This window comes from Diabrotica virgifera, chromosome 5 (assembly GCF_917563875.1).
Source record: "Diabrotica virgifera virgifera chromosome 5, PGI_DIABVI_V3a".
Classification (NCBI taxonomy): Eukaryota; Metazoa; Arthropoda; class Insecta; order Coleoptera; family Chrysomelidae; genus Diabrotica; species Diabrotica virgifera.
In genome coordinates, this window is record NC_065447.1 from 208,801,954 (window position 1) to 208,815,326 (window position 13,373).

Below are 13,373 nucleotides of genomic sequence, written 5' to 3' on the forward strand. Positions count from 1 at the left end.
CCACTAGAGGAATTACTATTTTAGTGCCATTTTTATATTCTCTAATACTTTCTACGTAAATAATATACTCTTCATTGGTAACGATAAAGTCATGAGTTTTCGAGATATTTGAAGTTAAATATGAAACGGCACAGTTATATTAATTTATGATATGATTCATAATGATTAAAATTTAAAAATTATTTGTACCCAGTACTTTAAAACTATTTGGCGTATCCTTATCATACTTGGCAGAAAGTGTAGGTACTGTACACCCTACTAAATTAAGATAAATAAACGTTTCTAGCTACTACCAGAGGCGTACGACAGGGGATAGTGGCTGGTTGACCCTTCCCAAATTCTACACCACCGACAAAATTGCTATTTTAGTGTAATTTTTTGATTTTGCAATAATTTTTATGTAAATAATATACCCTTCATGCGTAACGATAAAATGATTAGTTTTCGAGATATTTGAAATTAAAAATGAAGCGACACAATACACTAATCAAAATAACCGTGTCGTTTCATTTTAAACTTCAAAGATCTCGAAAAGTAATGACTTTATCGTTGCGAATGAAGAGTATATTATTTTCATAGAAAGTATTGGAGAATCCAAAAATTGAACTAAAACAGCAATTTCGCCAGTGGCGTAGAATTTGTAAAGGGTCAACCATTCACTTTCCCCCGTCGTACGCCTCTGGTAATAGCCAGAAACGTTTCTTTAACATAATTTAGTAGTTTGTATAGTACCTATACTTCCTGCCAAGTATGAGAAGGATACGTCGAATAGTTTTAAAATTCTGAGCAAAGATAGATTTTAACTTTTTAGATAAAACACCCTGTAACTCAGTAAGGAATCACATTTTATTTAAGTGTTTTAGGTTAAATCTTCGTATTTTGTGCTAAGGTTCCTCCAGTTACTATATGGACAATTATTAATGAAACACCCTGTATTATTATACAAAAGAACCATTCTTTACAATTACGTCTTCTTTAAGATAATTTCTTTCAAATGTTGACCATGACCGCGGGTAAATAGTCCATTCTGAAGTTTCAATTCTTGATGACATATACGAGCATTTCGATTGGTGTTTGATCAATGATTCGAGTAATATTGCCAATATTCAATGCCTCAATCGTAGCCGGTTTATTCATGTGCACTTTGGGCTTTAGTTAGCTACAAAGGAAAAAGTCTAGATGTGTGATGTCACAGGATACAGGCGGCCAATTCACTGGTCCGAAGCGTAGATTAAATTGCTCACCAAATCGGTCTCGCAGTAAATCCATGATTTCAAGTGGCGCCATCTTGTTGGAACTAAGTGTCGTCGAGACCACGAGCTTCCATATCAGGCACCAAATAGTCTGTTATCATTCACAGTAACATTCTCTGTTACTCTGTTCATTCAAGCCTCTGTTTTAAAGAACACCGGCCCATAAAACACACCGAACAGTTGTTTTTACTGGATGTAATGGCAACTCTTGAACCTCTTGAAAACCAATTTTTTTTTTTCGAAAAGAGCGGAAGTTCTTGCAAGCTTCACAAGATCGGCTTCAGATCTTGCACTAACTGAATTTTGTATGTTTTTTGTATATTTATGATTTGTTTCAATTGAGTTCTTACCAAAATATGGCTGTCACAAAAGAATCCTATTAAAATACACGCAACGAAACTTTACCATAGCTGCCGTTTACTCTAAGCTTAAACGTTTAAGTTGGTAGTATAGTAGATCTTATAGTATAAAAAGGAAAAGTATGAGATTATGTATGCGAACACTTAGTTATTCAAAATTATTTTTTTTTTCTTTTTCAGTGCCTTTAATTCAATCAGAGGTTGTGGTAGTGAATAAGCAGCAGTCAACTGATACAATTAGTCTCAGATATACCCCAACTCCTATTAGTATATCAAGATTCGATACTTATCGATTTTCTTTATCGGATCCGAGTATACAAGACAAAGAAAAAGCTGCCAATGATTCCGATAGATTTGTTACATTTACTGGGCTGGTTCCTGGAAGATTGTATAATATTACAGTGTGGACCTTATCTAAAGATGTCGCAAGCCAACCCTTACAAAGGCAAGATAGACTATGTAAGTATATTTTGGTATTTTTGTTAAGAAAAATTTTAAAAATTTGTGCAATGTATGGAAAATATTGGTCAATTCAGCAAAAGTCTTCTACAGAGACCATATCAATATACTTTTTACAGATTCATGTGATAATCTTTTATAACCAATAAATAACAAATTAAAGAATGCAAAAGCTCCAGGTTCCGACAATATACCGGCCGGATTGTTTAAGGGCGTAGGCGCAAAATTTCGTGCCAATGTGTTTTAAATGCATCCTTTTTTTTTGCGAATCCTGAGACATTACCGAAACATTACGTAAAATGGATATGACGCACAGTAGTAAGCAGGCTTGGAATATGATTAAAAAACTTAACGGTGATCCCACATAAATGAAAGAGCCATGTGCAATAACGCCAAATCAGATAGCCCACCAACTGCTTCTGAATGGCAAAGCAAACCATCGTTGCAAAACGCCAAAGATTATAAGAACTCAAGAACAGGAAAGAACTCTCTTGCGAAGCCCATTTACCATCGATGAGCTCAAAAATGGTATGGACTGTATGAAAAATGGAAAATCACCTGGGGTGGACGAAATCCTAACAGAGCAGATAAAACACTGCAGACAAAAAGCGAGACAATTGGTGCTCGATCTATTTAACATCTGTCGCTCTACCTACCAGATTCCAAAACTTTGGCGTAAATCAAAAGTAGTAGCCCTTCTGAAACCTGGGAAAGACCCTGAACTACCGAGTAGCTACCGTCCAATATCTCTCCTATGCAATTTGTATAAATTGTATGAACGCCTCATTTTGAACCGCATTCAGGAAAAATTAGATGCAAAACTAATCCCACAACAAGCAGGCTTCAGGCCAGGTAAATCATGCACAGGCCAAGTGCTGAACCTAACAGAGTACATAGAGGAGGGATTTGAGCAGAAAGAGATAGTGGGAGTGGTCTTGATAGACCTCCCAGCGGCCTAAGATACGATAAACCACAGAACCTTGCTAACTAAGATCTATAACACTGTCTTTGTCTATGACCTGGTAAATATCATTAGATCACTGTTATGTAATAGACGCTTCTACGTTGTGCTAAATGGAAAGAAGAGCAGATGGAGAACCCAAAAAAATGGCCTACCTCAAGGAAGCGTTCTAGCGCCGTCCCTATTTAACATCTACACCAACGACCAACCAATGCACCCCCAGACTGAGAGTTTTGTTTACGCTGACGACCTTGGTATCGCCGTAAAGGGGAAACACTCACACAAGTAGAGTCGACAATGGAAGAGGCTTTAAACATGATGTCAACTTACTACAAACAAAACTCATTAAAGCCAAACCCTACTAAAACCCAAGTATGTGCATTCCGTCTCAACAACCATCTGGCGCATGTAAAACTGAAGATTTCTTGGGAGGGACAACGCTTGGAACATACTTATAAGCCCAAATATCTTGGAATAATACTAGACCGGTCAGTAATGTATAAATTCCACTGTCGGAGCACAAGACAAAAGGTTTCTACGAGAAACAACCTTCTCCGGAAACTTGTATGGAGCAAGTGGGGTGCAGACCCCCAGGTCTTAAAGTCGACAGCTGAGGCCTTATGTTTCTCAACAGGGGAATATGCTTGTCCCGTCTGGGGTAGATCTAGACACGCCCAACAAGTCACCACGGCGTTAAATGAAACATGTAAAATAATTACCGGTTGTATGAAGCCTACCCCTCTGCCCCTACTGTACCGGCCAGCTGGATTCACATCACCAGACGACCGTAGATGCGCCTCACAATATATGGAGAAGTTCAGGCAAACTTTCGATGAAAGGCACCAATTATACGGGTTTTATGAACCACCAGGAACCAGGCGACGTAAATCAAGGAAAAGGTTTATGAGAAATGTCAGCGTCGAACCACCCGAACTGTTCCCCCTACATCCAGAACGACCTAATGGAATGAACCTGAACTGCAGAACCTGGCGGACACTCAACCGCATACGTACAGGTGTTGCCCCTGTAAAACAGAACCTTATTAAATGGGGCATTAAGACAGATAACGACGCACTTTGCGAATGTGGGGAAATACAGAACGTGGAGCACCTGAGAGTATGCAGACTTTGCCCATCACACTGCACCCTCGTTGATTTATGACTCGCAAATACAAAGGATGTAGACGTAGCCCGATACTAGGCAGAAAAACTGTAGTCGGATCCAGACACGAAAAAGTAAAAGTAAGTTCGAATCCTGAGAAAACTAATAAGTATATTTGAAAAATTTAAACGCGGAATCAATGATTACAGTATTACCGAGGGACGACAGTCCTTTAGAATAACCAAAAAGTTTCTTTTGAATAATGAATTTAAAATTAAAAATCACAATAAATTTTCTCGCTTTTTTCATCCCTGTGACTTATTAAAATAAACATTATAGTTTTCGGGGATTTCCTTGGTAATAATGCAATCTTTCATTCTACGTTTAAATTTTTCAAGAATACTTATTAGTTTTCTCGGGATTCGAAAAAAATGAATGCATTTAAAATACATTGGCGCGAAATTTTGCCCCTACTTTCTTAAGTACGGAGGGGAGGCTTTACATATACACAAACTAATAACTCTTATATAGAATGAAGAGAAAATACCAAAAAATTGATAAGAAAGTGTAGTAATTCCTATCCATAAAAAGGGAGACAACACCAAGTGCTCCTATAATTATAGAAGAATCTCACTACTTAATACGGCGTATAAAATTTTCTCGAATATCATATTAAGTGGAGTAATACCTTATGTAGAAAATTTTATAGGGGAGTAGGTACCTACCAAGCCGGATTCAGAAAAAATAGATCGACGATAGATCAGCCTTTTATCCTAAGGCAGCTACTTAAAAAAGGATGGAAATTAAATAGAACTATCCATAAGCTATTCTTAGACTTTTGACAAGCATATGGCAGCATTAAAGGGATCAGATGTGGCATCTTCTCCTTCTTTGTGTACCTTGATTGTTTTCAAGCGTTGGCTATCGTCGTATTAACAAGCTGATGAAATGATTCTCGGTCGGTAGCTATATGAAATAATTCCTCGACTGTTCGACCTGTCCATTGTCTAATGTTTCGTGGCCAGGACAGTTGTTTTCTTCCAACCTAGCGTTGTCCTTCGATTTTGCCCTGAATCATCACTTTTCATCATCAAATTTCCTCATCACTTTGAACCCTACAGTCAATCCAGCTACCCAGATATCTAAAGTGTTCCACCCGTTCCAGGACTCTGTTATCTAATTTTAGTACCGAGTCTTCGATATTAATTTTTCCGACCACCATCCGTTTTGTTTTCTTTGCGTTGATTGTTAAGCCCTGTGCAGTACATTCCTTGTTTACAGCGTTTAACAGGGTTTGAAGGTCTTCTAGACTCTCTGCCATTATGGCGGTGTCATCTGCGTATCTGATGTTATTAATGATTTTACTACCGATTTTAACATCTTCACGACGATTATTTAACGCTTTCTCAAAAATTGGTTGGATGTAGGCCTTGAACAATGTCGGTGATATAACACATCCCTGTCTGACACCACGCTTAATTTCTATTAACAACTTTTGCTGAAACTTCTTGATCCATCTTAATACAAGCCGTCTGACGGTCTGCTTGTAGTAAATATTTTTGAGCAATCTAATGTCGTACCTGTCCAGACCAACTAAGTCCAAGCATTGAAATTGAAATAGTAATGTATGTGGTACTCTATCAAAGGCTTTTTCCGAATCTATAAAGCATACGTAAATATTTTTCTCATTGCTCTTTTGTAAGAGTATTCGCCTGCAAAAAAGAGGTTCCCGAGTACCCATACCGTTTCGGAAACCAAACTGTTCATCACCTTGACGTGGACGTTGAATGCAATGGCAGAATTTTCGAAAAAACTGATCTAGCTCGGTAAAATACGTGTAAATGGCTGAAAATAGATAAGGATAAGTAGCCAAATCTTATTTTAATTTATATAATTGTATCTGCTATAATCACAGTACTAAATGCCTGTTTTATTTTTAGATCCTGAACCCATCACAAGCATAAACTCTACATACATATCCGATACCGAAGTCACTTTAGCATGGTCATTACCGCACGGCGAATTTAATGCTTTCGAAGTTCAGTATCTCACAACAGAGAACATTTTTATCCAAAACTTAACGACTCATAACACCATAATTATTAATGATTTGAAACCCCATCGAAACTATACGTTTACTGTCATCGTGCGAAGTGGAACAGAATCGAGCATTTTAAGAAGTTCTTTGCCCGTGTCAGCTATATTTACAACCAAGGAGTCTGTACCTGGGAAAGTTGAGAAGTTTGAACCTGTAGACATTCAACCAGGAGAGATACATTTCGAATGGGCGTTGCCGATGACCGAACAGAATGGTGTTATTAGGAAATTTACTATTACTTATGGTTTGGAGGTAAGGTATATACAAGAAATAAATTTAACCCATTAGCGCCCACTGTACTCATTTAAGTACGGCTGCTATTTTGACATACTAGTGCCATATACAATAAAATAGTTGCAATTCTTAGTAATTATAGAAAACTAAACACTAAACTAAAAGTTGGTTAGTTTTGATTTATTGTTTATAAAGTCAACACGTGCGTTTTTTATTTTCTCGACATCGACTTTGTAAATTTACAGTAAGTTTCTCTCTTTTACTTCTTTTCGCCATCAAATGGTTTACGTTAGTTTATAATAAGTTTAGTAAAGGGATTAAATGATTTAATTTTAATTATAACGTAATTTAAAGATATTTAAAAGTTTGTGAGCGCCAGTAGTGACAAATCGGTGGACTTCGGTTGGAAATTTGACATAAATGTCAAAGTGATTAATTTAAAACATTGCAATTAAAACCATTAATAGGAAAAAATATTAGTTGGCCAAAGCTGGGGCATATATTTTTACCTTAAATATATAGCCCGATCGAAGAACAATCTGACCCCAAAAAAAATAAAGGAAGGATGAAAATTTGGGAATAGGTAGTTGAAATTGTCTATTATTATATAAGAAAAAGTTTACAATTCTACATATCCCCTCCATTTTTCAAAAATGGAGGGGAATACCCCCTCTAGAAGGTGAGAAAATTATACATTCAAAATAAGTACGGAATTGGATAAAATGACTAATTCTAAGCAACTTTTGTTCTATAGAGTTTTTCCCTAAGTCGATACTTTTCGAGTTATTTTCAAGTGAATATGTTCATTTTTAACAGAAAAAAACATGTTTTTGGACGGTTTTTCAGAAATAACTCAAAAAGTAAGTATTTCAGCGAAAAAAATATTCTTATTCTTAGTAAAAATATAGCTTATACATAAAGTTTAAAAAATGGTGTATGCTTGAGGTCTGTAGACCCAGTAGAAGCAAAGTTGTAGCTAATGAAAAGTAGGTTCTTCTTCATCAAATTCCAAATCGAATATTTCAATGTGAAATAACCCAAAATCTGAATAATTTTCGAGGAAAATTCATTTTAACTTTTTTAAAGTGTTTAAAAAAGGTTTATTTTTGTTTTAAAAAAAACTTTTAACATTAAAAGTAAGTGAGTTACGCTCAAAATATTGTTGGTCCCTTTTATTTTTTGGTAAAAAAATCGCGAAGATCACCCCCCAATTAGCATCACAAATAAATTTTATCATTACCACTTCACAAGTTACTTTTCTTATGTATTTTTTATATGATCTGGAAGTTTCATCGGTTCAAAGTGCTTATTTTTGAAAAAGCTGTAGTTAAAATTGCTTGAATGAGTAACTAATCACGAGTTTAGGCAAATTTTGTACAGCCATAGCATAACCAATTTTGGTCTAACAAGAAAACACAAAAGCACAAATATTCAGAAAAGCAAAACGTACATTTTATTACTCTTTAAGATTTTTGATATTACTTATAATTTTTAAGTTAATTTCACGAACAATTCCATTTTTTTTCAAAATTAAATTTTTTTTTTTATTTTAAACCAAATTCTTTTCAAAAATGAGCACTTTGAGAAAATGAAACTTATAGATAATATAAAAACTACATAAGTAAAGTAACTTGTGAAGCGATAATGATTAATTTTACTTTGGGAAGCTAATTAGGGGTTGATTTTCGCGATTTTTGTACCAAAAAATGAAAGGGACCAACAATATTTTGAGCGTAACTCACTTATTTTTAATATCAGAAGTTTTTTTTTTTAAATCAAAATAAACCTTTTTTTAAACACTTTAAAAAAGTTGTAATGAATTTTCCCCGAAAAGTGCTCTGTTTGTTGGTTATTTCACATTGAAATATTCGATTTGTAATTTGATGAAGAAGAACCTTCTTTTCATTAGCTACAACTCTGCTTCTGCTGGGTCTGCAGACCTCAAGCGTACACCATTTTTTTCAATTTTTTATAAGCTATATTTTTACTAAGAATATTTTTTTACGCTAGAATACTTACTTTTTGAGTTATCTGCGAAAAAACGTCCAAAAGCATGTGTTTTTTTCGTTAAAAATGAATATATTCACTCGTAAATAACTCGAAAAGTATTGACTTGGGAAAAAACTCTATAGAACAAAAGTTGCTTAGAATTAGTCACTTTATCCAATTCCGAACTTATTTTGAACGTATATTTTTTGATTCCCGAGAAAATATTTTTCACCCCGTATTTTCCAATTTTTGTAAAATGGAGGGGATGTAGTCTTGTAAACTTTGTCTTATATAATAATAGACAATTTCAACTACCTACTCCCAAATTTTCATCCTTCCTTTATTTTTTGGAGGTTTTCGTAAAATTTTGTGTTCCCTGATCGGGCTAATACTTACGGTTAAATACTGAAATTTGGTTTTTAACATTTTATAATATAATTATTCTATTAATCTAAGCGCCATCTATAGGATAATTGTGAAAGTATCGGAAGTAGGAAAGAAGAAAACTATTCGCGTCAATAGCAACGTCAAAATGATAAGCAAAATGTTAAAAAAATAATCATAATGAATGATAAACTTTGTACTCACTGATATTAATCATCGATTACAATCTAATTACTTCTTTGCGTTGTAAATATTACACGATAAGAATTAAATCATTCATTTGAATTTCCAACCGAAGTTGCACTAGTAATCCGCTAGTTGGCGATACCAGCGAAGCTCACAGCGAATAGCCCATTAAAGTGATAGTACTCGAAACTATCGCATGTCTGAGCTCCGTTTTTTTAATGATAATTCAAATTGGAGTGAGCGTATCATAGAAACCGAGCGCAATATCTCAGTTTCTATGATACGCAGACGCTTGATTTTTTTAAATTTTTGCGGTAGCTCGAAATAATAAGAACTGTGCTATTTTTACATCCCTGGAAAATCAAAAAATCACGAAAAAATCAATTAGTTAATTTTTTCCATAAAAAGTTGAATTTTACTATTATTTTTAAGAAATATTTAAATTTTATTGATTAATGTATATTATTTATATAAATATGTAATAATAATTTTTAATTCTTCTTGTAAAGTAAAAAAGATTCGTTTCAAAATTTATTTTAAAACCATTTATGTATTCACAGAGTGAATACTCATCGTTTATCCTTGCAATTTACAATTTTTTTGTTTTATTGCTCTTATTTGAATTACTTTGAATTGGAAATTATCGTTGTTTTGATTTTTCAATAATATTCCTTCAATTGCAGCTAGACTTTTGATGTATACTTTCGAAGAAGTAAGAGAGTTCGTATAACTCGGCTCACAAATCAACCAAAGTAATACAGTAACTTCAGAAATTAACAGACGTATATATCTAGCCGGTGCCGCCCAAAATCCCGACAGCCAAAATCCCGACGGCCAAAACACCGACACGCCAGAATCCCGACACGCCAGAATCCCGACAGGCCAAAATCCCGACATGCAACAATCCTCGCATAAGTAAAAATTCCGACTTTTGTTTAATACTTTTAACACACAATACTTTTGTTTAGTAACAAAAAATAAAAAACAGATGGCCATAAACAAAAAACAAGAAATAAATGTCTTCTTCTTCTTCTTGTGCCACTCCTATCGGAGATTGGAAATCATCAAGGCTACCCTGACTTTGTTTACAGCTGACCTAAAAAGTTCATTAGTGGTGCAGCCAAACCACTCTCTCAAATTCCGCATCCACGACATTCTTCTACGGCCTGGATTCCGTTTTCCTTCTATTTTTCCTTGCATTATATTTTGAAGTAATGCGTATTTATGACCTCTCATCAGGTGACCCAAATACTCGAGTTTTCTTCGTTTTATCGTTAATAAAATTTCTGGGTCTCTTCCTATCCTTCGTATTACTTCAAGATTTGTGATTCTTTCAACCCAACTTATCGTCAGCATTCGACGGTAGCACCACATCTCGAAACTTTCAATATTTTTTATGTTGTTCTGTTTGAGAGTCCAGGCCTCTACACCGTATAATAGCGTGTTAAATACGTAGCCACTTAGCATTCTTAATCGTAGAGGGATGCTTATATCTCTGTTGCAGAAGAATTTTCTCATCTTTATGAAGGTGGCCCTGGCAATTTCGATACGTCTTTTTATTTCATTGTTTTGGTCTCCAGTTTCGTTTATTAAAGTTCCCAAGTATTTATAACTTGATACTTTTTCAATTTGAATGCCGTTTATACTAATATGTGCTGGTTGTGTCATGATTTTACTGAAGACCATATACTTGGTTTTTTTGATATTAATGTTTATGCCATAATTGTTGCAAGCAATATTTATGTTTGTAAGTAATCGTTGTAATTCTTCTACTGTTCTTGCAACTATTACAGTGTCGTCTGCGTATCGAATATTATTTACAACCTCTCCATTGATTACGATTCCTTCATTTGCTTGCAAAGGGCTTCCTGGCAGATGCTTTCACTATATACATTAAATAGCAGTGGTGACAAAATGCATCCCTGTCTTACTCCTCTACGTATTTCTATTGCTTTTGATATCTCGTTTTCTATTTTGATGTTAGCTTTCTGATTCCAATATAAGTTGAGAATTATTCGCAGATCTTTATTATCTATGTCTTTTCTTTCAAGAATGTCTCTTAGCCTATCGTGGCGTACTCTGTCAAACGCTTTTTCAAAATCGATAAAACATGCATGTACTTCTTGATTAACGTCTAGGCATCTTTGTGTAAGAACATTCAAACCGAAGAGAGCTTCTCGAGAAATAAATGTAATTATATGTTAAAAAGAAACTTATCAAACCTGTCGGGATTCTGGCCTGTCGGGATTTTGGCCTGTCGGGATTCTGGCGTGTCGGGATTTTGGCCGTCGGGATTGTGGCTGTCGGGATTTTGGCTGTCGGGATTTTGGGGTAGACCCATATCTAGCAAATACAGCGTAGGTACTATGAATTAAAGAAACTTTTAACATCAAACATAGTTACAAAAAGAACGAAAATATTGATACATATACAGAACTCTAATCAAGCCCGTCCTCACGTACGCGTCAGAAATGTGGATGATGACAAAAAGTGATGAAGGACGTTTAGGCTATGTTGAACGTAAAATCCTCAGACATATTTATAAAAGCATTCATGAAAACGGATTATGCCGTAGGCGCAATAATTTTGGGCTTTACGCCTTTATAGTGAACCTAGTATTAGTAGGTCCATCAAAATAAACAGGCTACAATGCCTAGGCTACTTAGAGAGGATGGACGAGATGGAGACTTCGAAACACATTTATAACCCAAAGACCGGATGAGGTCTTTGGTTATAAATGAGGAGTAAGGAAAGGAGGCAGACCCAGAGCACGATTTAAGGACCAGGTGAAAGACAACTTACGAGTGTTAAGAGTATGAAATTGGAAAACCAAGGCGAAAGATAAGAAGGAATGAAAGTTGATTCTAGAACAGTCGATGATGATGATTTTGATGTTAACTCCTCAGTGATGCCCTAAATTCTAGATATAGAAAGTTAACTTTGCAATTTCATAATCCTACAGGCTTCTTATTAGAATGAACGACTCTTCAACGAAGACTCATATTCGAAGAAAAGTCGCTTTATAGTCCTTCTAAAACATTTCATCACTGCTCTAAATCTCCTTCCATTCTTTATTTTATACAATCATTAATCAGTATCACAGATTTACTACTATTAAAATGTTTGAAAATATAAATAGAAATATACACTAAGCATCAACATTAACGCACCACCTTAAAAATGGAACATTTTTGATATCTCGTATTTTCTAAACTTGTTGTCCGATTTTAGTGATTTTTTTAGTAGATTATAGCCTTATTCTTCAAGAATATCGATGTAATAATATTATTACTAAAGAAGTAAGTGCCATTGTATACCGGGTGTAAAAATGGTAGTGTTTTTTTCCTCAAAGTTTGGAACACCCTGTGGAATATTCTAGCGTATATAAGATATTGAAATTAAAACTCAACTGTAGCCTACGAATTTCTTAACATTATGCTTTTTTACTTCATTCGCTTATGTGAGATAATAAAAAAGTTAGGTACTTTAACAACTAGCAATGTTATTCATCAATACAGGGTGTTTCTAAATAAATGCGACAAACTTTAAGGGGTAATTCTGAATGAAAAAATAATGACCGTTTGCTTTATAAACATATGTCCGCAAATGCTCTGTTTCCGAGATACGGGATGTTGAATTTTTTCTTACAAACTGACGATTTATTTATTGCTCTAAAACTGGTTGATATATGCAAATGAAATTTGGTAGTTTTTAAGAGGTAGTTATTGCGCATTTTTTGACATACAATTAAGAATTTTATATTCACCATTGGCGTGCATACGGGTATAAACATTTTAGATACATCCCGTATGCACGCCAATGGTGAATATAAAATTCTTAATTGTATGTCAAAACATACGCAATAACTACCTCTTAAAACCTACCAAATTTCATTTGCATATCTCAACTGGTTTTAAAGCAATAAATAAATCGTCAGTTTGTAAGAAAAAATTCAACATCCCGTATCTCGGAAACGAAGCATTTGTGGACATATACGAGTATGTTTGTTAAGCAAATGGTCATTATTTTTTCATAATCAAAAACCAAAATGTTAAGAAAGCATAAGGCTATAGTTGAGTTTTAATTTCAATATTTTATATACGCTAGAATATTCTACAGGGTGTTCCAAACTTTGAGGAGAAAACACACTATCGTTGTTACACCCGGTATACAGTGACGCTTACCTCTTTAGCAATTATATTATTACACCGATATTCTTGAAGAATAAAGCTATAATATACTAAAAAAGTCACTCAAATCGGACAACAGGTTTAGGAAATACGAGACATCAAAAATGTCCCATTTTTAAGTCATCCATTTAATGTCAATCGGTAGTAGCGACGGGCGGT

At 34.7% G+C, this 13,373-nt stretch overlaps 1 protein-coding gene across 5 annotated transcripts in view; it reads left to right on the top strand.

Moving 5' to 3' along the window:
- LOC114336805 (tyrosine-protein phosphatase 10D) overlaps nucleotides 1–13,373 on the top strand; it is a 365,560-nt gene that overhangs the window by 315,183 nt on the left and 37,004 nt on the right. For all 5 annotated transcript variants that reach the window (XR_007698102.1, XR_007698103.1, XM_050650569.1 and 2 more), the window contains exons 10-11: nucleotides 1,793–2,071; nucleotides 6,074–6,483. Coding sequence is in view for 3 of the 5 variants with exons in the window: in XM_050650569.1 (XP_050506526.1) it covers nucleotides 1,793–2,071; nucleotides 6,074–6,483 (689 nt within the window). In the remaining 2 variants the exon portion in view is untranslated. The remainder of the gene's footprint in view (nucleotides 1–1,792; nucleotides 2,072–6,073; nucleotides 6,484–13,373) is intronic.